Source organism: Tympanuchus pallidicinctus, unplaced genomic scaffold (genome assembly GCF_026119805.1).
Source record: "Tympanuchus pallidicinctus isolate F22 unplaced genomic scaffold, pur_lepc_1.0 scaffold16, whole genome shotgun sequence".
NCBI lineage: Eukaryota > Metazoa > Chordata > Aves > Galliformes > Phasianidae > Tympanuchus > Tympanuchus pallidicinctus.
Window position 1 is genome coordinate 26,667,563 of NW_026294679.1, and position 26,015 is coordinate 26,693,577.

General features: G+C 36.4%; 1 protein-coding gene across 1 annotated transcript in view; it reads right to left on the reverse strand.

Annotated features, from left to right (window-relative positions):
- Positions 1–26,015, reverse strand: part of CABCOCO1 (ciliary associated calcium binding coiled-coil 1) — a 112,245-nt gene that overhangs the window by 36,044 nt on the left and 50,186 nt on the right. Inside the window, exons 3-7 of the mRNA XM_052677411.1 lie at positions 21,727–21,830; positions 17,296–17,387; positions 8,847–8,959; positions 5,886–6,055; positions 2,666–2,810 (exon numbers count right to left, since the gene is read on the reverse strand). Of these exons, the coding sequence (XP_052533371.1) occupies positions 2,666–2,810; positions 5,886–5,955 (215 nt within the window). The 5' untranslated portion in view covers positions 5,956–6,055; positions 8,847–8,959; positions 17,296–17,387; positions 21,727–21,830. The remainder of the gene's footprint in view (positions 1–2,665; positions 2,811–5,885; positions 6,056–8,846; positions 8,960–17,295; positions 17,388–21,726; positions 21,831–26,015) is intronic.

Here is a 26,015-nt window from a genome sequence, read left to right on the forward strand (position 1 = left end):
CAGTACATATCTACTGTAGTATTTCACCAAATAATTCCTGTCATGTTTCGGTGGAAATACAGGAATTTGATTATGAACTATGTTTGTGTGGAAATGACTCAGATAAAGTCATGAAATTATATGTGTCCCTTCACTCACATGCCTATTTGTGGTAAAAATCTAATAGAGATTCTTTGAAAAAGACAAAAAAAAAAATTATGAATATCACAGACATACAAGATATATGTATTTCAAACTGTATTGACAGATTCTAACATTTTAAAATTATTTCTTTTATTTATTCCAATGCCTTGGAAAGAAGCCAGATTGAGAGCAGCTGAAAAACAGAACTTTCCCTTGGACTTTCTAACTGTGTTATGATATTCTCTATGGACTGTGTTACATGTAGACATAATTCACAGTATTTCAAAAGTATTTCTTTGCTTTTGATATTTCTGAATATATTTTTATTTTCTCAAACAACTCTGTTTTGACCTGGCCCCCTTAATTCTATATAAATGAGAGAATTTCTCTCTTTAATGCCCTTCAAATCAAATCACATCGAATATACATCAGTATTCATGTTAAAACCACTGTGTAGTTTTCTTTCTTCTATCAGGAATTACGTAAAATGTTTTATTTTTGTTTGTATCTGTTGCGAACACTTAAGAGCTTGTGCCAATATTTTCAGCAATTAAAGAAAAAATATTTTACTCATGCAAAGTAAGATCTTTAAGAATAGAACCACTTATGATGTCATATGAGAATATGAAGATGATTAATGATGACATATTTTCCTAGCTCCAATGCTTCCTGAAAGAAATGTCAAGAGCTACGATGATGTGCGTTTGCTGCAGGATACAAGATAAAAAGATGATAACTGTCACCTTCCACCAAACCTGAAGGTATCATTAGAGTTGCTACACAGTTTGTGCCGATGTGGTGAAGCATTTGTTCCCATTTCCATTATAAATCCCATGGGTTTATAGCTCACCTGTAAAAATGTGATCCGAACTAAAATGTGTCATATTATCTTGAGTAGAAGAAGAAAGCTATAGACTTATCATTTCAAATTAAAGAAAAAAAAGAGTGAAGAATAAGAAAAAATGCTGAAGTAATACACTAATTTGAGTTTTATTACAACTCAGTCAACTGAGTTCATAAAACTCAAAATCCAATTACATAAAAATCATGCTGATTCAGTTTATCTTTAGAAAAAAGTATTCAACTGACTCAAATAATGGATTATAGAAAGTGGATATATACAATGCTTGTGGACATACATATATTTATCCACATATATATTTATGTGTATGCGCACATATCCATAACCTTGCAACAGCATGTACTTCTGAGCAGCTTGAACATGATACCACGTCTGGTGGCCACAATAATGCTGCTGCTAAAATATTGCATCCTGATCGTATTCTTGTTGACTTACTACTTCAGCAGTAGTAGGATGGAGCACCTCACCTCTCGGATGAAATTCCTGAGTCTGTGGAGGACTTACTTTATGGATAAGATCTCTTTTAATAGATAATCTATGCAAGAGCCATAGAGATCCTATCTGGAAATAATATTTATTCAAAATAAATATACAAAAGGCACAGACAGGAAAGGAGAAGTAGAAGAAGTTGAGTGAGACATCTGAAATGCCAATTTTCCTTTTAGTTTAGGGTTCGTTCTTGGCAGGACATTGGTTTGCCTTGATATAGAAACTTGACATTTAAAAAGATGCTCTCGTTTCATATGGGAAAATCCTGAAGTTCTTTTTACCTTCCATGAAAAAAAAACACCAACCAAAATACCTCTAACAACAAAAATCCACAAACAGAACACCACTGTTCTGCTCAAGAAACAGACTAAATGGCTATAATACAATATGGTGTGTAAGCAAACGTTACAATCATATCTTTTCTATTTTCCATCTTTTCTTGGCTGCAGATATTCATGGGTAATACAGTAAGTTGAGGGACCATTCTGTTCACCTCATACAGTACAGGAAACAGTAGTATAGGATTATAGTCACTTCCTTAACCACGGTACTTCAAAGGAGAAAAGTTTATATACGTGTTACTAGAGAGGTAACACCTTATATGGAGAGATGTGTGATTGGCTACCTTCTAACCACTCATTTTTTTCTAATTATCACCAATTATTCCTGAATTCATATATTTCTGTGTCTGTTTAAAAATTGAGACTTGTCAAGAAATCTCTTCATGTAGACAGTGGACTTAGGCTAACTTTGAAATACATTCTCATTTGCTCATACAGATCTACCATGGCTTTAATTCCATAAAGCACAGAACTATAAGCCAGTTAACAAGTTCACTGCAACTAACAAGACCACAGAAATACTGAAAGTTGTAGATGAGATCTAGGATATTATTCAGCTGGTTGGTATCTAGAATTAAATAGCTTTAAAAGCAATAATAGTCTCCATCCATCACTTTCTCCTTTCCTTTAAATCTCTCTAATCAAAACTCAAATCAAATATTTTCAGCATAATCCTACATCAAGATGAAAATCTAAATTTTTCATTCCTTTCCACTTTTTAAGTTTTGTGTGTGCAGCATATTGGCACATTATGGACATATTCAATTAAATAATTGTAATTTATTTCATCATCAGATTTCCCACAACATTAAATCATTTGAATAAGAAACAATATATCCTGGAGTAGTACCTGATATTTATGTAATCAATGATTGCTTTGGCTTGGTCAATGCTGAAGATATCCAAGTTACCACTTCTATCTGAATCAGTTTCTCCTATTCCAGCCATTGCTCTTCCAAGTTCCTTTATGTTATCTTCTAAGGCCATATGTTTGTCTGCAAAGTAATTCCAAGGAACAAAAAAACAAGTATAAACATAGTAGGATCTTTTAAAGCATACCCTGAAGTATTTATATTATGAGTAACGTGAAAACTTAAAAAATAACAGCAATTTTTTGTCTGTTGCCATTATTCTTAACAATAAATTAATTAAAATTCCATCACAAAATCACTGATGGGTCCTCAGATAGATGTTTAAGACTTAAGAGATTGGTCTTTTATGTATGCAGAGACAACCACAGATTAGTACGTAAATTCAAGATGCATTTACTACAATATAGCAACATTCTTTAAAATCAACTATTGTTTCTGCACTGTAAAATATTGCTCTTCTGACCATATTCCTTACAGTATAAAACAGTAATATAGGAATAGATTATTTAAAAGGATACTGAATTTTTAAATACTTACAGTCATGATTCATTAAACATGACTATGCTTAATCTTCATGCTTCATCATTTGTACCTCTCAAAATAGATAATTATCTTACAGTTTTAACTTGAAAATAAAAAACAAATGCAAAAACAGTTCTGAACTGAAATTTATATTCTTTTACTAAAATGCCTTGGGAAAAATCTTGAAATACATCAGTGTTATCTATTCAAAGATAAAGGATTCATTTTTCTAATTTATGTAAGGGTATACCATCACTAGAACAATTGTGAAGTTAAAAAAAAAAAGTTATAAACACAATTTACTTGTTCTTTTTAAGTCCAAAATGTCCAGAATGGAAGATGGGGAAATATCCACCAGCAGTGAAACAGATTTATTTTCCTTATTGCTTTAATTCTCTACTGATCTGCTCCCTGGTTCTTTGTACAGAAAACAAATTAAAAAAATTACAACACTCTGGTTTTTATAGTTTTGCCCTTTGGTGATACAGAAATCAAAACCCTGAAAATTTCACCTCAGTTTTCATTAACAGAGGCAGCAGAATATAACTAGGAAGAAATACAGAGAATGTGGAAGAAAGGGAAGCTAAGCCATAGGAAATGAGAAAAAGAAACAGAACTATCACAATTAGTGGATAAGTAAAGACAGATAACAAGACTGTGAGATGCCACAGCACACAGGCCCAGATCCTTTCTCCAGTTCGTCAAAATTTTTTCTTTCCTTGTACATCTGATTTTCAGGCCCAATTGCTTCTCTTAGGAAGGCTTTCACAACACATCTGTGAAGTAAGGATCACTTTGTTCTCAGCGTATAGAAGGTAGCCCAAATCACATAACTAGTTCATCTGGGTCCAGTTTTCAGTTCCTATTCTGTCCCTCTTTCTCCATAAGAAACCCTTTTGCAGGCAGCAAAGATGCCTTGGCTCTCGAACTGTTTCTCTTCACCCAATCAACCACAGTCTTAAGTTTCTAAACATCTGTTTAGAAACTTTCTCTGTTACCAGACTCAAATGAGTTTCCACTACCTTCCTTGTCTAAATTTATTCTTTCCATTCCATGCTATTACGTTCAAATGAGCTTAAATTTCCAGGCTGTTTGAGTACACTGTAGCAAAGGGAGAGAAAATGGCCATTAATTTAGAAGACATTAGCATTTCACTATTAGTTGCACCAGCTGAGAACAGTAAACACAAGGAAACTTACCTCAGCCCTGGGTGGGCTGCAGTATACTTTGTAAGATAGAAATTTTGAATTTTAAATGAAATTTTATGAGAAAAAACTATTAGAAGCCTCTTGTAAGCTTTTACAAACTGCATTTTCATTTCTTAGAATCTTAGCTAAATATGAATGGATTTTCAGAGGCCAGCAAAAACCAAATTCATAATACTTGCTTTACACTTTGAAGTGTAGGGGTAGTGGAGCTGTTTGGGAAAATAAATACATACATACATACATAAATAACCAACCTCAAAATAAGGCATTACTTTTTTGGGACACCTCTGCCTTGTTTGAAGCCCGCTGAACTGCTCTGAGGCTGTCATTGCCACGGAAAATTTCAGATCAAAGACCTAAAGATTTGCCAGAGTAAAGATCCTGAAAAATGTAAGTCATCTTTAATAATCCATTGTGTTACCAGCCAGTCTAGTATGCCTGCATCACAGTCTCATAAAACTAAATTGTGACGCGTTTCCATTATTCTCCATTGTTATATTAATATAGCTAGCACATGTTAAGATACTTTCTCACTGGAGACAGGAAGGACAACTGGAATTCCAATGATCATAAAGCATATACATATTCTGTCAAAATTCCAAGAACGAAAAGGTACTTGAATTAAACTACAATGAAAGAGTATAACAATTATTAAGGGCTTGATTTTAAATATTCATCTTTACTTTGAATGGATCCGCTGAGTCCTTTCACTTTTCCTTTGGGATGGACTCTTTTCAACATAATTACCTTCAAAGTGAATATAAAGTAAGCGCTGTGATCTCAGAAAAAGGGGTTTTGAGAGGAAGCTGCTGCAATTTTTTTCTGGATATTTTGTTCCCACCAGACTCAAGATACAGGCTTTTTTGCAAATTTCCTCATAGCCACAAGAGCTAAAACTTCTTCCACTGTAATTTTTCAACTTCAGCAGTGATGACAGTATACTTCCCTCGTTATTCTTTAGTTAACCCATACATTTTGTGCCCAAAGTGCAGAATTTGCTGTATAGAAAGCTGCCTGAGAGTTCACCTCCAAGGACAAAATACATATTATTCATCTGCTGTAATTCTATAGCATGTACTGAATATCTCAAACAGCAGAGAAATGTGCCCAAGGCTACGGTGAGACAGTCACTGAGAGAGCTGGCACTGGAATTTAGATGGTCTTTGCTCCCACTCTACTGCAATTATTATTTATTTTAACAAGCTAATGATAAGATCTTTTCAGGGCCTTTTCCTTTTCTAGCACATACTGTACAAAGATTGAGAGACATTCTGCTCAACAGACTACAGTTCTCTCAAAGTTGTCTTTTGAGGAAAATTATTACCAAGTACAAGGAACAGTATTCAAGAGGAAAACAAATCATTTTACCAATACTTGCAGTTAAAAACCACTTCATTAAAATGATTGGAAAGCATTCTTGCCTTCCACTTCAGGTGTATTTATTTTATAACTTTATAACTATACTTACCACTGAGGTTCTCTAACAGGAAGTTTAAGAGATCCATGTATTGTGACATCTGCATGAGACTGAAATTCATTTCTTTTGCCCAACAAAATCCTGCAGTATAATAATCTAGCAGAATAGCTTCCTTCAAAGATGTCTTTAATTGTTTAAAATTCAGAAACTCTGCCAGCTTTCTGAAAGAGACATCAGAGTAAAAGAACGGAGTTTCTACTTGTAAACTTTCAAAATTTAATGTATGATTATATATCTATTATGACCATATTACATGTATACACGTACATATTTTACAGGAACTCTGCTTCATCTATTTCTAGATATGAACACTGTTGACCAGAAGAAAAAAAAAACTACAACCGAAATAAGTAAATAAGCGACTATAAATTTCAACAGACAGTAATTAAATGTAAAGATATCACTAATGAAATAAAAAGATGAAAAAAACCCAAAGAGATGCATGCAAAATGCACACAAAAAGAAAAGTAAGTGTTGAAGAAGGGGTTTGGTGAGTGAAATGACACAATTAGTCACACATTCTTGTTTTGAGATAAGTTTATAATATTAAAAAGATCTTGTTTCCCTTTGGTCATTATTTTTCATGCAGATTGTGAAGTAAAATTATAATTTAGAAATAAGGTAAATAATATAAAATTACTTAAAGCACCTAACATACTTAGAAATTTGTATTCCACTTTCATAATTGTCAAGGCATTTGGGAAAAGTTTCATCCTATTTTTCTGGTAAACTGGAAATTTTTTCGCCTACTTAAAAAAAGCAATGATTAGAGAAAAATACATTCCTTTCTAGGAGACCATGCTGTTATTGACAAATTTATGTTGCTCTGTCCAATTGTGGAATTAACCACGTATTTTATAAGAATTATATGCCTTTTTCCACATGAAAAGATTTTAGAGGATCAGGGCTAGGACTTCAGTTTGCAATTCTTCCAATGTAACTTTAGCTATATTGTTAGATAGTGAAGCTTTACATTAGAGCAGCCTTTGGTTTCTTAGCAATACCTGACAAAACAGGTCCCAGCTATGATCAGTTTCTCCTTCCATATAAGAGTGTTTTCATTCCTGCTTCTCATTCCTTCCTAATAACAGCATTAATCTCAGATCTACTCATAAAGAACTTACGTTTTCAGGGTTTTCACCAGGCTAGTAGAGATACACTGTCAAATAAAATGACTGCTGTTGTTGTTTTTTAATTAAAGCCTGAATAGCTAAGAAAGTAAAGCATATAATCCAATCAGTTTTGTTTAAAACCATGTATTCTTTTGTTCTGCATAACAAATTTGTACTGCTGTACACATTCAAGCTGGTTAAAAACACTTAACTATGTACTGAAATAGAAGTGGAATGTGGCCAGCTGAACTTTCCAAGGTTTGAAAGAGTCCATATCCTCTCTTTCTGAAGCCTCTGCCAACTCTGTGTTTTCATAATCAGAGCTTCTCAGGGATTTAGATCTTCTGTGATGCTGCTAACAATGCCAGAACTCATCTTTTCAACATTCTGCAAAGCATGTCACTGACAACAGTATCTATAAATGATCAGGAAATTATGGGTGACTTAGATTTCTTAGTTACATTGATTGCTATTTCTTCCTCCACAGAGGCTTTCAAATCCTACAGAGTATAGGACTCCAATATATATGAGAACATAAGACTTCAAAAATCTCATACTGAATTAAATAATGTCTTCTGATTTTCCAGACTTTGCTGTGGCCTCCATTTTTGTACAGAAATGATGCATTGTGATAAACTAACAAAATTTCTGTTCTGGTGTTAAAATTCCCCAGAACTATCCCTTTCCGTTTGATGTAGCACATACTTCATGATTCACTTGTAAAGTGTGTATATAAATTAATACACATCTTCCTCTGGTCAGCTGAGACAGAAAAAAAAGGAACATATGATCTTTTAATGCTTTCCTTTTTAATCTCCATGAAAATTTTTCACAATAAATTGTGTCACTAAGTATATTTTAGTCTCTGGTGAGTTGTATGGTTGGATCTTCAACCTCCTCTGAAGAAACGGGTCATCAGTCAAGAGAAAATAATAAACAAATAGAAATCTTATTGTTTATAGGGAAAAATAATTTTTCCAGTTTTCCTTTAAAAAAAAAATCTCATCAGATAAAGAATTTTTTTGTCATTAAAACAGTGAAAGATTATATTTTGAGAATCATATTTTAATCTCTCAAACACTCAGTGTATTCGCACAGTATGCTGTTTTGCTTTGTTCTCTCCCCTAAAACCCGTTAAGAACACCAGCCCTTTGCTTTTAATTCATTAAGAACTTGCCAGTGGAGACAAGCACTCACGAATTATTTGGGCACTTCTGGAAATCCCATCCTAAAAATATGTCTAAGGTTTCAAGCTGAACTTGGGTCTCTTAAACTTAGCTCCTACTAAGCATTAATAAGAAGAGAGAGTTTTGCTACAATGAGGACAACATGGGCTTACTTCAGATGTCTTTGGCTGCCTCCTATTTCCCCCAGTGCACCATAACAGCTACCTACCTCTTCACATTTCCATTCCTTTCTAAACTTTTAAAACCTTTCTGATTTTTTTTTCAGTAGCTTGTATTAAAGCATCCTAAATGCTTTAGCAAAAGACTTAACTAAGAGAGACTTATGGAAATGCTCAGTATTGGCCTGTGCTTATTTACATCTTAGTATTTCATATATAGGATATTTAAAAAGAATATAAACCCACAAACCAAACAGTGTGAAGTACCTATCAAATAATAATAAAAAAATAGAAAAATCAAAAGATATGGGAAACACTAAAACAAAGTAGATATGAGATGAATGACATTTCTTCCCACCTTTCATGAAACATTTAAAATCACATATTTAAACTGAACAATTAACGTGGTAGCTATCACAAAATAAATCTAACAATCTGTACACAAATTTTATTTCATGATAACATTAATTCTAGTATTGTTACACTGCCACTTACTTTTGAAGTCCTTCTACATTTTGTTCTGACAAAGCAGTAATTTGCGAAGAAGAAAGAAACGTATGATTAATAGCCTTCTGTCCACCTACAGCATCCTGATCTTGGTCTTCTTCCTACACACACATACATATATATGAGTATAATTTTGAAAGTTGTATTTAATTATGTCAGTAGCTTATCTAAATAACATTTTGATTTTGAGGCAGTAGGCAAGGGGTTAATTCAACAATTGCCAAAAATGTAACATACCTATAATCGTACAGTGGCAACAAAATGCCCTAAAACATTTTCACTAGGCAGATATATGGAAAATAGTATTTCTATCTTAAATTCATGTGGGAATGTAATTCAATCTTGTGCTGCTCACAATATGTCACTAACTTATAAGTAAAAACAACAGAAATGTAAATGTACAAAACTGTCCAAGAATCTAGATTTGGCGGATAGTACAGTCACTAAATTTTATACTCAATGCTTAAGGCATTATGGGCATACATGCACATTACCATACTATTTGACCTTCCCCCTATACTTCTTGATTGCACTTTGGGAATTTACTGTCCACATTTGCTCCTTTCTTAGGCCAAGAAACTCCAACATGTTTGTTGCAATACAGCGATGCACATAGAAGAATCTGAGAGTAATGTTTCAGAGTAGGTCTGTGTATCCACAGAACAGAAAACAGCTCCTTGCCAGAAATACGATGGTGCACATGTCACATGGGATAGCAAACTGATCTTGAAAAAACTATGCAGTGGTCTTCTAAAAAATATTTGACAATACTTTATTTAGTGTGTGTCACTGGCCAAAATCACTTCATTGTGGACTTTGGTAAGAAATCTATGAAATATAAAAAACACTGGAAAAAATAACTTTTACATCTTTTAACATCTAGGTAATAGAATGAAGTGTGAAAGCACATTATAAAATCATCATCTATAAAGAGAGTCAAAACTACATTTGACATCTATCTGCCTGGACAATCTCTAGGCTGTTAAAATGATATGTTGCTGATAATGATTATCAGTAGTTATTTAAAGAAGAACCAATTATACTCTGACACAATCCTAGCAAAGCTCAAAACTATGTATAACATCACTTTATCAACTTTAACTAAGTCCTGCTGAGCTCTGAATATTATATAAAAGGAAAACAACCCAAAAGTGTTTTCAAGTTTTAAGAAGAGACTGCTCTGCAAAATGACTTTTCACCAAATGCTTGTATCCAAGCTGGCTTTATCAGCAGTCTACATAGGTGGACAACAAGATGAGTGAAAAATTTAGCTGCAACATAAAGCACAAGGAATAGAGGTTAACAGTTTGTACCCTGCCTGGATGTTGGTTACAAGTCTGGGTAAAACCCAAAAATAATTAACTCACAGGAAGTGTATCTGTAACCTCTGGGGCTTTACAGAGGCACAGCAAAGTGAAGCCTGAACAACATTTCTACCTCAGTTTGAGAAAGAAGTGGAAGATTTCCTAACGTGAGCTGATTTTAGATTGAAAAGCATTGTTCTGGGCTAACTGCCACCTAAATCTAGCACTGGTCAAGGAGAGCCCCCAAAGAAAGCTACACTACTCCCCCTGCTGCTGCTGAACTGCAAAATATACCTAAATCTCTGGGACAAGCTGAATTACATGCACGGCTGATGAAACAAGGCTGAGAGCAACCAATATGAAATGTAGTGGACAAACTGGTTTTTCTTTCTAATTAAGCACGAGTATTGTCCCATGCACTTTAGTATTAAAAGTTATCATTTCTAACTGCAATGTAGTTAGTCTCAGATAGAATGCCTCATTAGAACAACAAGAATCAAGTAAACGAAGGCTTCCTGCAGACAGTGAGGAACATGGCACTGGTTTGTTTTTATAATTGATGCAGCATAAGAAGCAACACTTTTGCAGTCAGCACTACTGATATAACTGAGGCTTCATGCCCAAGCTAGGAAAACATGAATAAGTAGCTCAACATAGTAACATTATACTATTATTGAAAGATAGTTTTGAATAATTAGGAAAAATAGGAATGCTGTACTGAAGTGACTGCTGGTGTTACAAATCCATTGAAAAATTGATTTTTTTAGAAGCAGTGAGGGCAGAACTAAAAGAATAACTGATACTGATTCCTAGGAAGTTCATCTCTTTCTCTCAGGATGTCCAATGCAACACTATATCTTTTTGCACCATTATATATGCAGCATACAGTTCACAGGTTCGTCAGTTAAAATCTTACTTACTAAAACGTTACCATTTCACAAGAATCACCCCAGATGAACAGTATAAAATGATGCATTTGACACTATTAAAGAAAAAAAAAGTTTAAGAAAGTTCAAGGCACACGATTTGCGTTCTGATAATCTTCCAGCTTCTCATCCATGGCTATAAGCCAGGTGTGGGCAGAAGGGACAAAGGGATTGGAGAACCAAGCAGAGAAAAGAAGTTTCCAACCCCCGCACTCCACATCTCCAACATTCAAAGCCACATTTGTAGCCCAGTAGTACAGGCTCACCAGTAGTATTCTTTTTTTTTTTTTTTTTTTGCCTCCCAGTTCTTATGTTCATGCTCTAAGCAACAGGTTAGCAGGCAAAAAGTTGAATACTCTGGAAAAGAAAATATCTGAATTTCCAGAATCTATACAAAAGACCCTTCGCTTTTTCTTAAAAGGCATCAGACCATGTTCATCATGTCAGAAAAGGCCTGACCAAAAATTAGTCTCCTCCTGCCTGTAGCTGGTTTACTATAGCATGAAGCTTTCCCACCTACACTATACAATAGGCTGCGCACACCAAACATGCTATCATTAAGGCCCATCTCATTCTTTGAATTACAAATAACAAAAAGGGCCTTTAGGAAAATTCACAGAAGTCTTAGCATATACATTTGTATTGCAGCAATATATGGAATATGTAAGATTACAAATAATTATTTAAAAAAACCCCACATGCTTTGTACAGTCTCCTATAGTTCCTTTCAAAACATTGAAAGAGTTTAGCCTTGGAAACACATTATTTATCTAACTAAAGCCCGTGGTTTAAACTTAAGAGAGACTTGAGTTATTGTAACTCAGTATTGCAGATGAAGCTCCATAATATGCACATCAAAATCCATCACTTTACATGGCAAGGTGAAAGCTCACTGTACATTTCATCACCTACTCTCTGTAACTATTCCATAGCAACAACATCCCTTCCTACCCTCAAGTTCTTAATTTTTAGGGTGTATTTGTGCCAACACTGTCCATAGTAAGTGCAGGTATCATGTAAAAGAAAATACAGTTCTAAAGGACTGGTGAGCAGCTGTGGGAGAGAAATTACATTATTTAGAAGATAAATTTTTAAAATTAGAAGTGCCTCTGTAGTTTAAAAAAAAAAAAAAAAAACAAAAACAGAGAAAGACCTAAAGTAACTTGAATGATCCTGTATTTATGGAAAAATTATTTTGGGGCAGAACCTCACCCCCACTAAAAGTTTATCACCATTGTGCTTTGCCTTTTGATGGCTGTCTTTAACCACCACTGAAAAAATCAAAGGGAAATTGTTTTTTTGCATGTTCACTGATATGGTGATAAATTTACCTTTCCTTTTACTGTTAGCAGCTGTGACTGACTGAAACAATCCAAGGTGATTTCATTCTGATAATACTATCCTCATGTGTTGGGGGAGGAAAAAAAAAAAAAACAACAACCAAAAAAGCCTCTGCCAATACATATTGTCAGCAATAGACTTAACCAATGTAAATATAAACTACTACAAGAGAATTATTTGTTCCCTTTATCCTTTATTTTCCTTCAAATAATTTCTAGCTGTTCTGAATGTATAATATATTTCAAGCTGTTCAATATGTCACTCCAAGTGCTTTGGGCACCTCTTGTCAACATCATCAAATCAAAATACCAAATGAGATCTTTTGAAACAAAAGAACAAGATCCTCCTTGAATTCCTCAGCCAGTGTTTACAAATCACTGTGAAACAGGAAATAATAACAGCAGAGTAATAAACAGCAAGCTGCAAAAAGCTTTGTATTTGGGTGGGGAAGAATTCTAAAAATAACCACTCCAGCATCTGCAGTTTTGGTGAGGGCCTCTCCAGAGCGGTAAGACATTAAAACACAAAAATGGAAATTAGCAATAGAGTTCCTGAAAGGAAGCAGGCTTGTCCTTTGGGATGAGACCTCTGCTCTGGTTGAAGATGTTAGTTATTTGCATCTGTTTGAAAATACAACAATATACTTTGCAAAATCTTGACTTTCAAAAATATATTCACAAAGGAATGCCTTGCCAGCTCTCTCAAATTATATCAGCTACCTGAAGCGTAAGGAACGAGATCCTCCTGCCCTCACCCCTGGGGAAATGAAACTGGACTGAACTCTCTGCTGCCACAGACAGATAGTTTCCAGTACTGAGCTGGTTCATTTAAAGCTGGCTCAGCTACCTCAGCCCGAGCAATACTGCTGACAGCAGTACAGATGTATCCTGAAACAGTGTTGCATATCAGTTACAACTTTAATCAAAATGGGAATAAAAAAAATAGCAACACAGGCTGTTATTTGTATTATTATATGCATTTTGTTATCAAGCTGTCAAATACTTCAGCAGAAGCAGAAAATCTTGAAGCTGTCTACCTAATGGTTAAGGCAGAAACAGAAATGCATTCACTGTTCCTATATGTTAAAAAACAGCAACAAAAAAACACACACACAAAAACCATCACCAACAAAACAAACAGACAACAAAAAAACCAAACCATTTGTCTGCTCCCATAACAAGAAGTTAAAATCAATAGTTGCTATTTTAGTCATAGTATTTATTTTGTTGTCAAATGAGGAAATACACAACAGCATCACTAATTTCAGCAGTATTCAAAAGAGAAAAGTGCAGATATACCATATGCAAAAAATAATGCCTGCATGGGAGGACCATTACAGAGGCTGATGGTGTCCTCTTAATAACAGAATACATTTCAGAAAACATGTGCAATCCAAATGCTCAGGCAGATGAGTTACCAAATTTACTAATGTTTTTCACTGCTGCAGACTGCTACATGGAACAGAAAGCGTTTTTTAAAAGAAAACAGCAGCAGGAATTGCTGAGATCGGCATTCAGGTTTTGTAATATGATTTCTGCTGAAGTCTGAGCAGTTATAAAAATATTTTAATTCAAAAGGAATTTTCTCAAGAGGCAAATACAGTGGCAAAATAACATGTTTGCTATGGCTTATGCACAGAACATGCTAGCTTCAGCCAAAATTGAAAGCTATATCATAATAATAATAAAATAATAATAATAATATAACAATAAAAACGCACAAACCCACAGTTTGCAATAAAAATAAGTGACAGGGGATAGCAGGAATTCTCAGAAAGGCGTGCTATCACGTATCACACAAACTTCAGTACAGAAAATACATGAAAAAAAAATCCTATAAAGAATCCTTCTATAAAGCTGTGAAGTAATAGAGGAAAATTTCAGTGCTACTTTTCAAATAATAGAATCAAAGAATCACAGAACTGTTCAGGTTGAAAAAGACCTCAAAGATCATCAAGTTTAACCACAACCTATCCATACTACACTAACAGCCCTCTGCTAACTCGTGTCCCTCAGCCTTTGGACAGCCTGTCCTTTCCCACACTGCACGCCCTGTGGCCTTTTGCTCACCGCTCCCAACAGCCACAGTATTTACAGATAACACTAATAGATAGAATGCAGTCAGAACCACTTGTGTTTCTCATAAAGCGTTTGCATAATGCATTCTACACAGCAGAGGATTTATTCATTTCAGGAAACCTAAATATTAAGCTCTCGTGCCAGCGGTTGCTATGGCAGCCCGGTGCCAACCGACGCACACACCCTGGCGGTGGCTGCGCCCAGGAAGGGCCCCGGCTGCTTTCGGGCAGGTGGCCTTCTCTGCTACGTGCTCTTTTGTGACAAGGTCACGCAGAAATACACACTCACACTGCCTTCATTTATCCTCCGAAAGCATTTTAACGTTCACCCTTTCTTTTTAATCTTTCAGGAGCCTGGTGAAGACACTTAAATTCTTAAATTAAAAGATCAAGGAGAAGCAAAAGCGAGAGAGTGCCAACGCGCGGGGACAGCTAGACGAACAGCACGGTCGCTGCCCGCCCCTTGCCCGCCGCGGCCCCGCGGGCTGGGGGCTGGCGGCATGAAATACGACGAGCGAGGATACCTGCCCCGCCGCCGCCATGCTGCTGGGCTCGGCGTCGCCGTTGCCCAGGGAACGGGGCGGGCCCCGAAGCTCCGCCCGCGCGGCCCCGGCCTCCGCTTTCAGCCCGCCGGGCGCCATCTCAGTGCCCCGCCGCGGGGCTGCCGGCCGCGGCCCTGCGAGGGCTCGGAGCGGGCAGGGGGATGGGCTTTAATGGATGGCACCTCGCCGTTACCCTAACGGCATCGCAGCGTCGGCTCTTGAGACACCGTGTTGGAACCTCAGTCCAGCCCGAGAACGCTGCACACGTTGTTGCAGGTCAGCCAGTGTAAAGCAGCAGGCTTCTGCTGGCAGATATATGCTCTTACACAGTCGACTTTTATGGCTGATTTAGGAATAATACAATAAGGGGAAGATGACTTAGCAACTGAAGTATTCATTAGGATTTGCAAGTAAAAGGTTTAGTATGTGGAATACTAATAAATGAAACTGGACCCAGAAGCAGTTCTGTCAGTTCTGTGTGGTTTGCAGACTTGTAGCAGCAACAAGTCAGAGTAATGGCACTTAACCTGAAGGATTGAATAAAGCATTTGGAGGGTGAACGGTGATGAGAACAAAGAAAAAGCCATCTAACTTTGCAAAGTTTATGAAGGTGCTGAGGGAACTGCAATGACAAAACATTTTTGCAGCATCCCCACATAAAGAAGGGAACCTCTTGGGATTTCTGCAGTTGCTTTGAGGTCTGCTGCTGTTTCTGAGCACTTTTCCACTTTCTGAAGGTTGTCATCGTTGGTGTATCGCACCACACAAAACACTGAGCACTGTACCCGCATCACAAGAGACTCAAACCCACCATGACTGATGTCTGAGATCCAACATATATGCAACTCCTCTTCCTCCACAACAGTCTGACCCGTAATGACACATACACACCAATCATGCATTCCAAAAGGACTCAGGAATCTCTTGGAATGCAGTTGAGAGAGCTGGATCCTGCAGTGTTTTGTAGAATTATTCATAGTATTTTAAAGAATTGCATAGCTCTGTGCAGAGCCCACACTGTGAATTCCTGCAATTTGTGCCATGCTCTGTAGCTGACAACCGTACAGCTGCGGTTACTTCTCCTTTTAGTATGTGTATAAATCTAACCAAATAAGAACATTATTCAGAGCTGCAAGCACCACACGCAGTAAGGTGTAAAAACTGGGGAATTAAATCTGATGTTTGAATGTAATATAAAATTGTATATGTTCATACCGATAATCTAGTCAGTAACAGGTAGATTTTGGATTTAACCCCACATTCCTCTGGCACTGAAAATATGCACTGACTTCCACAAACATTTTTAATGTCAAAAACATAGTGGCTTAAAACCCTTAGAAGGAATTACCTCAGTTCTCTTATTCAGCTTTAAAGGACTTAGCCCTGGACCGTATTCTTTCTTACATAAAACTCACACTATGCAAATTCATTGATGTTGAGCACTGATGGAAACGCAGCACACATTTCCAGCAGTAAGCTCCTAAACTTCCTATTTTCAATTTAAATATTTAGATAGACTTATAAAGGTATAAGAAATAAAAGATACACCAACAAAAAAGATTCAACAGTAGCGTTAGGCTGTTGCTTCTAATTTAAGATGATTCTTTTATGTTTATAAAACCCACATTTATATGCAAGTGTGAGTGTTTAAGGCAGCTCCTTTTCATTTCCTTCAAATCCAAGACTAGTAAGTACAACAGAAGTAGTGGTCTTAAAAGTCTGATCTAGTCCTTTCCTACCATGGGTAGTCATGGCAGATTTTCTGATTGCAGATGGTCACAGACACTTCAGATCAGGGGAGAAGAAAAGCTCCTCTGTGTAGCTGTGTTATATGAAAAAGTTCCCTGAAAGTGTGTGTTCCAGCATGTATAATTTAAGCAGTTCATATTTGAAAGCCTGTCCTTACAAAACATTACATAATAAGAGCTCTTCTACTTATTTGAGGAGCAACCAGAGTTCAAGTTTCTGAGATTGTTTTGCCAAGCTAGTATCACCCAGCACAGGAGTACCTCAGGGGTACTTTCTTCCTCTTCCTTTCGTCCTTGATTAAGCCTCTTCAGCTCACAGTGCCTGGTCCTATTAAGGATAACCACATGGCCTACTTATATTCAGCCCTGACAGGAGGTCGGCGAAGAGCTCGTTGCTCTCCTTAACTTTTGTCAGGTCATTTTGCTAATGATGCTATGAAGCATGCTATCTTCCTAGAAAGACTTTCTTCTTCCTCAGCTTATTAGGGAGCAGACTCACCTGGATCACAGAGTTCCATGTCAGAAGGAGCGGATAAGTCAAAGCTTCACACTAAATGTTGCAGGGCTTTGTCGGTGGTAGGCCATCTTCAACTGGGGGGAAAAAAAAACAAGCCAGCAGTTGCAATAGGACTCCAAAATATTCCACTAAGTCCCTCAAAGTCCTAACCAGATTGATTGTCTGATTTTGTTTTTTTTTACTAGCTTGCAGAGGTCCTTGGATTTCAGCAGAAGACAAAGTTTATGCAGAATACAGGAAAACGAGTGGATTTTCAGAAGACTTACTTTAAAACATGAAAGTTTTTGCAAACTTATTCAATTTATTCACACATCCTTATAGCAATGGAGGTCTTAGAAAACATTCAATTGCAAACACGTTTTCATTCACCTTTAGTTAAGCATCACTAAGCATAGTAATTACATGTAGGCAAATTCACGATGAAAAGCAGATGGAAATTCCTATTGGAGGCTTTCTTGTTGCATTAGACGGACATACAGCTCCCCTTGCTGCCACCTCTCATGACAACAAATTGCTTGCATTCTTGTCCTGTGAGATGGGGATCAAAAAAGCAAAGGCATGCATGGAGATCTTGCACGCAGTATTCAAGTTTGACTCCCTGGGTAACAAATGGATAATTTGTGAAAGCAACAGTACATTAGTGTTACATGGCTCTTAATAATGAATTGTGCATTATTGTATATAGGTGCATTAACGTGGCAATTAATCACCTTCTCCTGACTCATTTATAACATCCATCACAGATATTTTATCCAGGGAACAGTATTCCCTCTAGGTGATGTTCTTTTGTTTTACATATTGTATATTTTCAGAAAAAAAATTCAGGGCATGATTATGTACTAGAAAAACAAGCTCATAAATCCTAGGTTGTCTGAGAAAACTTGTTTCTAAAACAAAAGGTAATTCTGCCCTTTCTCAGGCAATGAGAATTAAAGGTATTCTAATTAAAGGTACTCTGGTAACAACTACAAGGGGATAACTGCTTCTGTGTACCAGCAGAAGGATGGGCAGAATTCTGAATTATTTAAGGAAATAAACTGCTTGGGCTTCACTGTCTTCATTACAGTGTATCTCAGAATTCCTCCCTTTCTGTGTAATTAATATGTAGGGAAAATTTTCATATGATTTGAAAGTTATTTTAAGGGACTTGTAAATTTAGTACTTGGCACTGCAACAAGCAAGTGAAAGTTAAACTTGGCAAATAATAATTTTTCAATTATTCAAAACAATATGCAGAGCAATGGGAGAAGTTAAACACATACTCTATCAATGATTCCATTATCCTTTCACTGTAAGGAAAGGTGGATGAATGGATAAAAGCAAGTGTTAGAGTGATTCTATTCTTGATCTTATCCAAAAGACTGCTACATCTAGTGCCAAGAAATTGGATTTAGGTTCATAGAAATCCTAGAAATTAGGTAGAAAAGACTTAAAAGGACATGTAGTCCATCTCCAGGGGACATATACTTTCTCCTGCCAACAAGAACTTCAAGAAGAAATATGAATTTATTTAAGCCAGTAGGTCAAGACAGTCCCTTACCACGTATTAAATTGCAGAAGTAATGTGAATGGGCATATAACATTTCAGCATACTATCAGTATGAACTAAAGACACTTAGGATTTTCTCCAAGTTCCATTTAGTTCACTGTTTAGAATCTAAACAGTGAGGGCTGATGCGTAAGATAAAGCAATATGGATAATTTAGTGGGTAGCTATTTCAGTCCATCTAATTGACTTCTTACAGTCAGCATTCAGACAAGACTAATCCACTAAGAACTCCAAAATTCAAGACTGAGGCAAAAGGAGCAGCGCTGACTACTGTGTGACTTTAAGCCCCTTGGGACAGAAATCAGCTTTCTGCATCTTACACAGCCATTTGTACACCAGTGACAAGGAACAAACAATTTAATTCCAGCTTTAGACTTTCAAGTTTATAAAGAATACATAGGAAAGCACAGTTTCACTGACTGTAAGAGCTGTGCTCTTCAGGGGCTAGAGCTTTTTAGAACAGAACATGCCAATTAATGGAATTAGGAAAATGACTCGAAGAAATCTACCAAATTAAGCAATGTAGGTGCTTAATGATAATCAGAGATATCAAGTAAATAGAATATTAACATACATATATTAAATACGTATAATCTAGATTAAAGTATTGTTTGATATTATACACGTACATATTATATATATATTCTTTTTTCAGACCTATTTTTATCACAGATTCCCATCTCTTGTACATTTTTTTCTAAAGATATAAATTACCACTTATTTTGACAAGTTTGCAAGAACTGGAATATTAAATTCCATGCAAAAGACCAGACATCTGTCTTCACTTTTCATTTAGACAGTCAAAACTTGACTTTTCAGTTTGAATTACTGTTTCAGCCTGTTGGTAAACTAAAGAAGATAGAAATTCACTACCCTGTAAGGTAAAGGGCTCAAACTATTATTACATCTTAATAACACAGCAAAGCCTGTGAAAAAATAGAAATACACTGATTCCATTGTTCCTGCCCTTTTGCCCCCAAAATAGGAACATCATTTCTTTTAGAGATTTCATATTTTACTTCTTTCATGTCTTTGTTGTGTAGCTCTGTTGATATGTTGCCACCTTCTCCATGTGATGTTAACAACTTCTTAAAATAACATATAACTATCTAGGGCAGGAAGTGAAAAATGACATCCAACTGAAATTACAGGGGGATTTTCAATAGGGAGGCTATAATTACTGAAGGTACAGGTTGGCTTGTATGCTAGAACTTATGAAAACACCTTTTGAAAAAAATTCCCTGTGACTACTGTGCCAGCTTAAATCTATGTTCAACTTTAAGCACATCACTATTTCCAGTTTAAACTGACTGTATTTTTCCTTTGTGCTTTCGTGAGCAATGTGCTTGTTAGGCTACACAAACAGCTTCCAAGGTATCTTAGTATTTCTTTTCTTTTTTATTTAATATGGACTAGCAAGCATGAATTACTGAGATATATCATAATGCTTAAGTGACGTCTTGGAGCAAGATCCCAACTATAGCAACAATACCTGTATACACTTTACAGTGTGGGGTCTATTCCAGACAGAGCAAAATTTGTTACTGTACAGTCTAGCAAAAATCCTAGGAGTCCCTTCCACCAGAGACAAGTAGTAAATTTGGGGTAGATGGTACATGTGTTTTATCTTGATGTACGTGGGATCTCAGAGCACAAATCCCAGTGAGCAGACGAGCACACTCAAGAAGAAAGAATGTGTCCAAATAGTCTCCTTAAATATTTAAGCATAAAGGTTATTCTGTGATAACTAGGCAATATGGTTAAAATTATAGTGTAGGTGTTTATTACTGCCCTGCCCCTTTTCTTCCCTGACTCATTTGAGGTTATGGACTCCTCTTGGCAGAGTACACTAAAATAAAAAGGTATATATCTCAGTAATCAGTCGTGGGAGCACTTTCCTTCTGAGATTCTGAATTTGAAATATCTGCTGTGCAAGCAGATGTTTATAGCGAGCTGCAAGGAGGAGTTAATGTCCATGTTCACATCGAAAAGATTATGTGGTTGCGTGTAAAAAATGAATTTGGAGAGCTCTAGAGAGCTTAAGTACATGACTCCTTGTAAAAGCGAAACTCACTGAACTGGGGACCTGAGGCCAGCACATACATTTGTATTTTTAACTGCGAACCAGCTCTGTTTGTGATGTCTTGAGGAACATTCATGGGTTTGTTCTAAAACTGGGGTCAAATGCTTCCATAAGGTCTTTATTAAAGTAATTTATAGATTTAGTTAAGACAGAAAGTAAAATTAAGCTCTCAGAGAGTGGAAGTCTAATGAATTATTCTACTCCAGTCTAACCCATTTCTTCAGTTCTTCAGCATCCCAGAGCTCAAAAGTTAAAGACAGGCAAGGATAGCACTCAGCTCATGCCAGCAATTTCTCTCAGCTTCAGTACCCAGAGATACTCCGTTGATACTTGTGACGTGAGCTATAAAATCAGTGCTGTATTTTGGTCCAGAGGAAGCAGTTACCCACATGCTTATCACAGGAAATTTAGAAGCAGAATGAAAGCTTCAGTGCAGTGTTTCAGAATGTTTCTTGAACATAAGCTTATGTTTTTGTCATTTACTTGAAGAGAAATGTGAAGAAAGATGATAGAAGTTAATGGAATTTCATTACTGTAAAATACCAGAAGTGAATCATCCTCCTTGTTTTAACATCTGTTAACAGTCTTCCCCTCTTTCTTGAAGCTGAAACGTGACATCCTGCTTGAGTTTTAATGCTGTTTGGCATCCATGCATATACTGCCAGGGATATTCAGAACTATTTATATTAACAGCAAATATTTTTACTCTGAGGAAGGGAACATATTCTTATTGTTATTCAGTAAACAGTGTATTGTTGCAACGAAGATATAATTTACTCACTTGTCTGACAGGATTACAGTACTCCATGCATTCTGTAGTTTCATCTGTGAAAAATTGAACTTTGATTCTTTTGTTGTCATTTCCCATAATTCTTTATAAACAATCTGTGGCAAGAAGAGAACAAAATAGCTCAACAGAAACTGCTCCCGGGGATAGCATTTGAAAGGTAGAGTTAATGAATTAGACTAAGAAGTTTGTCATATTTTTTACATGAGTTGTGAGTCAGACTTTGTATACAAGCGTTTCTTCCAATTTTGTACTTTGTAAAGGCCATGACTTCCTTTGTTCCCTGGGAACTCTGCAGTGAAAGCATTTGTCTTCAGAAGCACAAAGCTTTTTAGGTTGCATGACAAGTATTTCCAGTCTTCTCAGCCTTTCGGTTTGCTTGGAGCCCAGCAATGCACCCACCTCTTGCAATCCCCACTGGTGGCTCCCTGAGCTCAGCCCTGCAGCCAACAAATCACAACAGCAACTTACCACATTACACCAAAACCCAGAGAAGTTCAGACTACATAAGGATGGTTGAGCTGAGCCATTACTTACATTATTAGCAATTGGAACTCAAATGCAGTAAAAATGTGAAGTCCCCAAAATGGGGGGGATGCTTTTTCAACTGTGATTTCTTGCTGTGCTCCTTCAGCTATGAATTTTGAAACTGTCTTCATCGAAGAAAGCACAAGCTCCAAAAGCAGATTTGGCTTCAAAAGATGATTACAGTCTTTTCCATCCATAACTAACTTAGTTTATCTCCTGGACCCATCAAGCACAGTTTGATGTTTCTTCTACCTCTTGCTTTTGTTCTATACCATGGATCATACATTAGTTTGTAGTTACCGCCTTTTCCATGCTACCCAAGCCAACAAAGACATTACTCTTGACAAACGACTATTTAAATTTCAACTGCCTTTGCTGTGTTTGAAAATCTAAACTGTAACTGGATGTTTGATATACAAGGAATATTTTTTTCTCGCAGACACATTGAAAAAATACTTTTTGAAAATATGGAGAAACTGAATGCAGTAGAAAAAAAGTCTTCCTTTCTTTTTTTTTCTTATACTTTTTCTTCCTTCCTTTCTTTAATTCCTTTCTTAAGGTAAAATTCAGCTCTGTAAATTTTCAGTGCCAAATGAGAATTTCTAAAAAATCAGAGCCTGCAAATAGGGGATTATAAAGGAAGCCTTTTTTTCCTTCTTATCTACACATATTGCTGTACTCATGAATCCATTTGTACTCTTCTAATAATGGTAAAATGATCATAATTATTTCTGCATCAGTCAAAAAAATTCTCTCTATGATTTCATCTGGTGTTAATAAAATTTAAATCGTTACACTAAGCTGATAATATTTGGCTGGCTCTGGAAAAAAAAATTGAAACATCTTTTTTCTCTCCACCCTATGTGATTAAAAATATTCACAACCTGATTTTTGGCCAGGCATTCATCAGAGTATGTATTGTTAACAGGTGTTGTGTATTTCATTTCCCTTGCACACAGTGTTGGAATGTAAAACTGTAATACTGCTCCTAGGAACAAGCAGCATAATTAAAATTCTTTGCGAGTTTGATTTCCTGGGTATTTTCTTCCTTTAAAATAACTACACTGTAAACAAGAGCCAATTTCTTAGATTTGATCTATGGCTTGTACAGCTTATACTTCAGGTTGAAAATGGTGATTTAGATAATAATGCATAACAGCTGAATAGTTATTTATAATGGCACAGCACCTGCAGCAGTCAGCTGGAAAAGCAAATCTAAATGCTTTCAAATTCTCTTGCATGTTACAATAGAAGAAGCAATGGCCACTATAGATACAATAGTTAGGGTGTAATGTGACTTTTATTTCTGATGGCTTGCCATTTTCTCAATTTTAATTTTTTAAGACTGAAAATGTTCATATTTAATGCCAGACCATATGCATTGTAAAAACCTTAGGCACAATTTAGCTTTTTACTAATTGTGTGTATGTCAATGAAAATAAATATTAAATAGACAATCAAACTCTTTTCTTACATTTCCTAGCATTTTGTACATGCATAATAAGTAATGCAACTTTGCATTCTTTTTCATCTTGATTAATGCCACTGATGTCTCTGGAAAAATTGGATCAGAAATTTTACAACTATGAAGATTTTTCTTCTCACCTCAGTATGGAATGGGGTTTTCCTATGAGTAGCTCCCATTTAAAACTCTGAAATGTTGCATATGTAATTTCCTTTCTTATTTGATTAGCTCATGGATTCCAAGGAGCACTGGTCACTTTTATGATGATGCAATGATTCTGCAGTGATCAGAAACATGTATCAGATGTAACAGCTTGTTGTATCAGATCCAGGACTGTATGCAAACTGTCTCTGTGCTGAAGTAACTGCAGCCTTCTTAGATGTCCACAGTTCATCTAACAATGGCCAGACTGCACCAGAAAAAACAACTAGAATGTGAAAATATAAAGGTCATCCCAACATGTAAACAATCGACTCCTTGGGTTTTTCAAGGCATGACAGAATTTTCATTTCTCTTGTGTATTAAATAGCAGCAAGAGTACCTGCTTACCTTCTGAGTATTACAAGGCATAAGATTGGTAATAAACCAATATTTGAGATCTTCAAGGTGACAGGCACTGCAAGTACAATGGTACACTTCTATCTGAACATCTGAATAAGTCATATTAGCTTCTAATAACACTAAAAACATAAGCAGAAGTAGAATCATTCTCTGGAGAAACAGAAAAATAGTTTTTAAGGAGCTAATTGCTTTAGAGTAGGAACAGAAAAAGAGAAATGATTGGTCTTTGATGGAGATAACTGTGAGGGAAGCTAGCAATCCACTTGCTCTGGAGCAATAGGATGATGTCATTGCCTATTAGCACAAGTACTTTCTTTCATAACATCCATCTATTCAATGTACGACATAATGTAGCGTACAGCTACAAAATCATCTTTGGAGCCAAGGGAGTTACTCCAAGAATTAGCTTGGCCAATGAAGTAGTTCATATGCAATAGAAATACTTTAAAAACTTAGTTGGAAGAAGGATAACAGAGAGATTTGTTCTTGCCATGAATCATCTTGGCTTTGTGCTAATGTTATTTATCCACTTGAGATAGGGAGGACATTATATGATGTATATTGTGTAATATGGGATAGTGGCTCTATAATGTAAACTGTCCATTAGTAATGCAAAGCAACTGATTTTCATCTACTAGATCATTACTGCAGTTTTTTCTCCTGGGTTTTGACGTGTTATAAATCTTGATGAAGACGTTTGTTCATTTTATCCTTTACTTCTGCTTGATTCACTCTACTTAAAATGCAGATAATCACACAGTAAGGCCACTGAGAGCTGCATGATTTCAGTAGCACAGTGCTTCTGCTCCTAGGAACTGGCTGATACCTCTGCAAACTCAGCATGCCAATCCAGCTGGGGAGGACTCAAATACTCCCCAAGTATCTCTCACTCCACCATAAGACTCAAAGGTTTTAAATTAAATTGAGCCACAGATTGTGTAAGCCAAGAACCGTGTCAGTGGCTTAGTGGCTATACACACCTGCTAGCAGGGTGCCAGAGCATAAGGTGTAACAGCTGCTCCAGAATCCCCTTCCCTAGCAGAAATTAGCGTCTTTCTAGAGTGGCATGAGCCTCCTAAGTACTGGCAGTGACACAGGATAAAGCAGCTTTTGGCTGTTTGGAGGACAGCTGACTCAGGGTCTGACTCACATTCCACTCAACCTCTTTTCCTTCAACTGCATATGAATACTTCTTGGCAGTGCTTTGTAAATGTAACACTAAGCTATGCTAGCAGTACATTCAGCCTCTTGCCAGCTAATGACACCAAACCAAATGTGACCATTTTCACCAACTCAAACAAGTTGCCATGTGGTAAGTCTGTAAACATAAGTTCATCAGGATTTATTTCCCATGGTAATAATGCTTATTTCACAGACTCTACATTTAGCCAGCAAAAAACAAAAGGTGGAATGCAAACAGCAGGACCAGTCTAATACACACTTTGCAATGACTTCAGGTTCAGTGAGAATATTTGGGCTTATTAACCCTTTGCCTGTAATGCCTATATAATACAGAAGGATGTCTTCATCAGGTGCTTCTGACTGGCTCTGCTTAGTACAGCAGCATCTACATTGCTGCATCCAATTCCCTTCCTGGAAGAACAATTCTACATTTGCTTTGCATTCCAGTCCTAGGATTATTTGCACATTATAGATTACTCCAACCACTTTATAAAATAACAGCACCGAAAGAAATAAATGGGGTTGTAGAGCACCTGCCCTGTTCTGT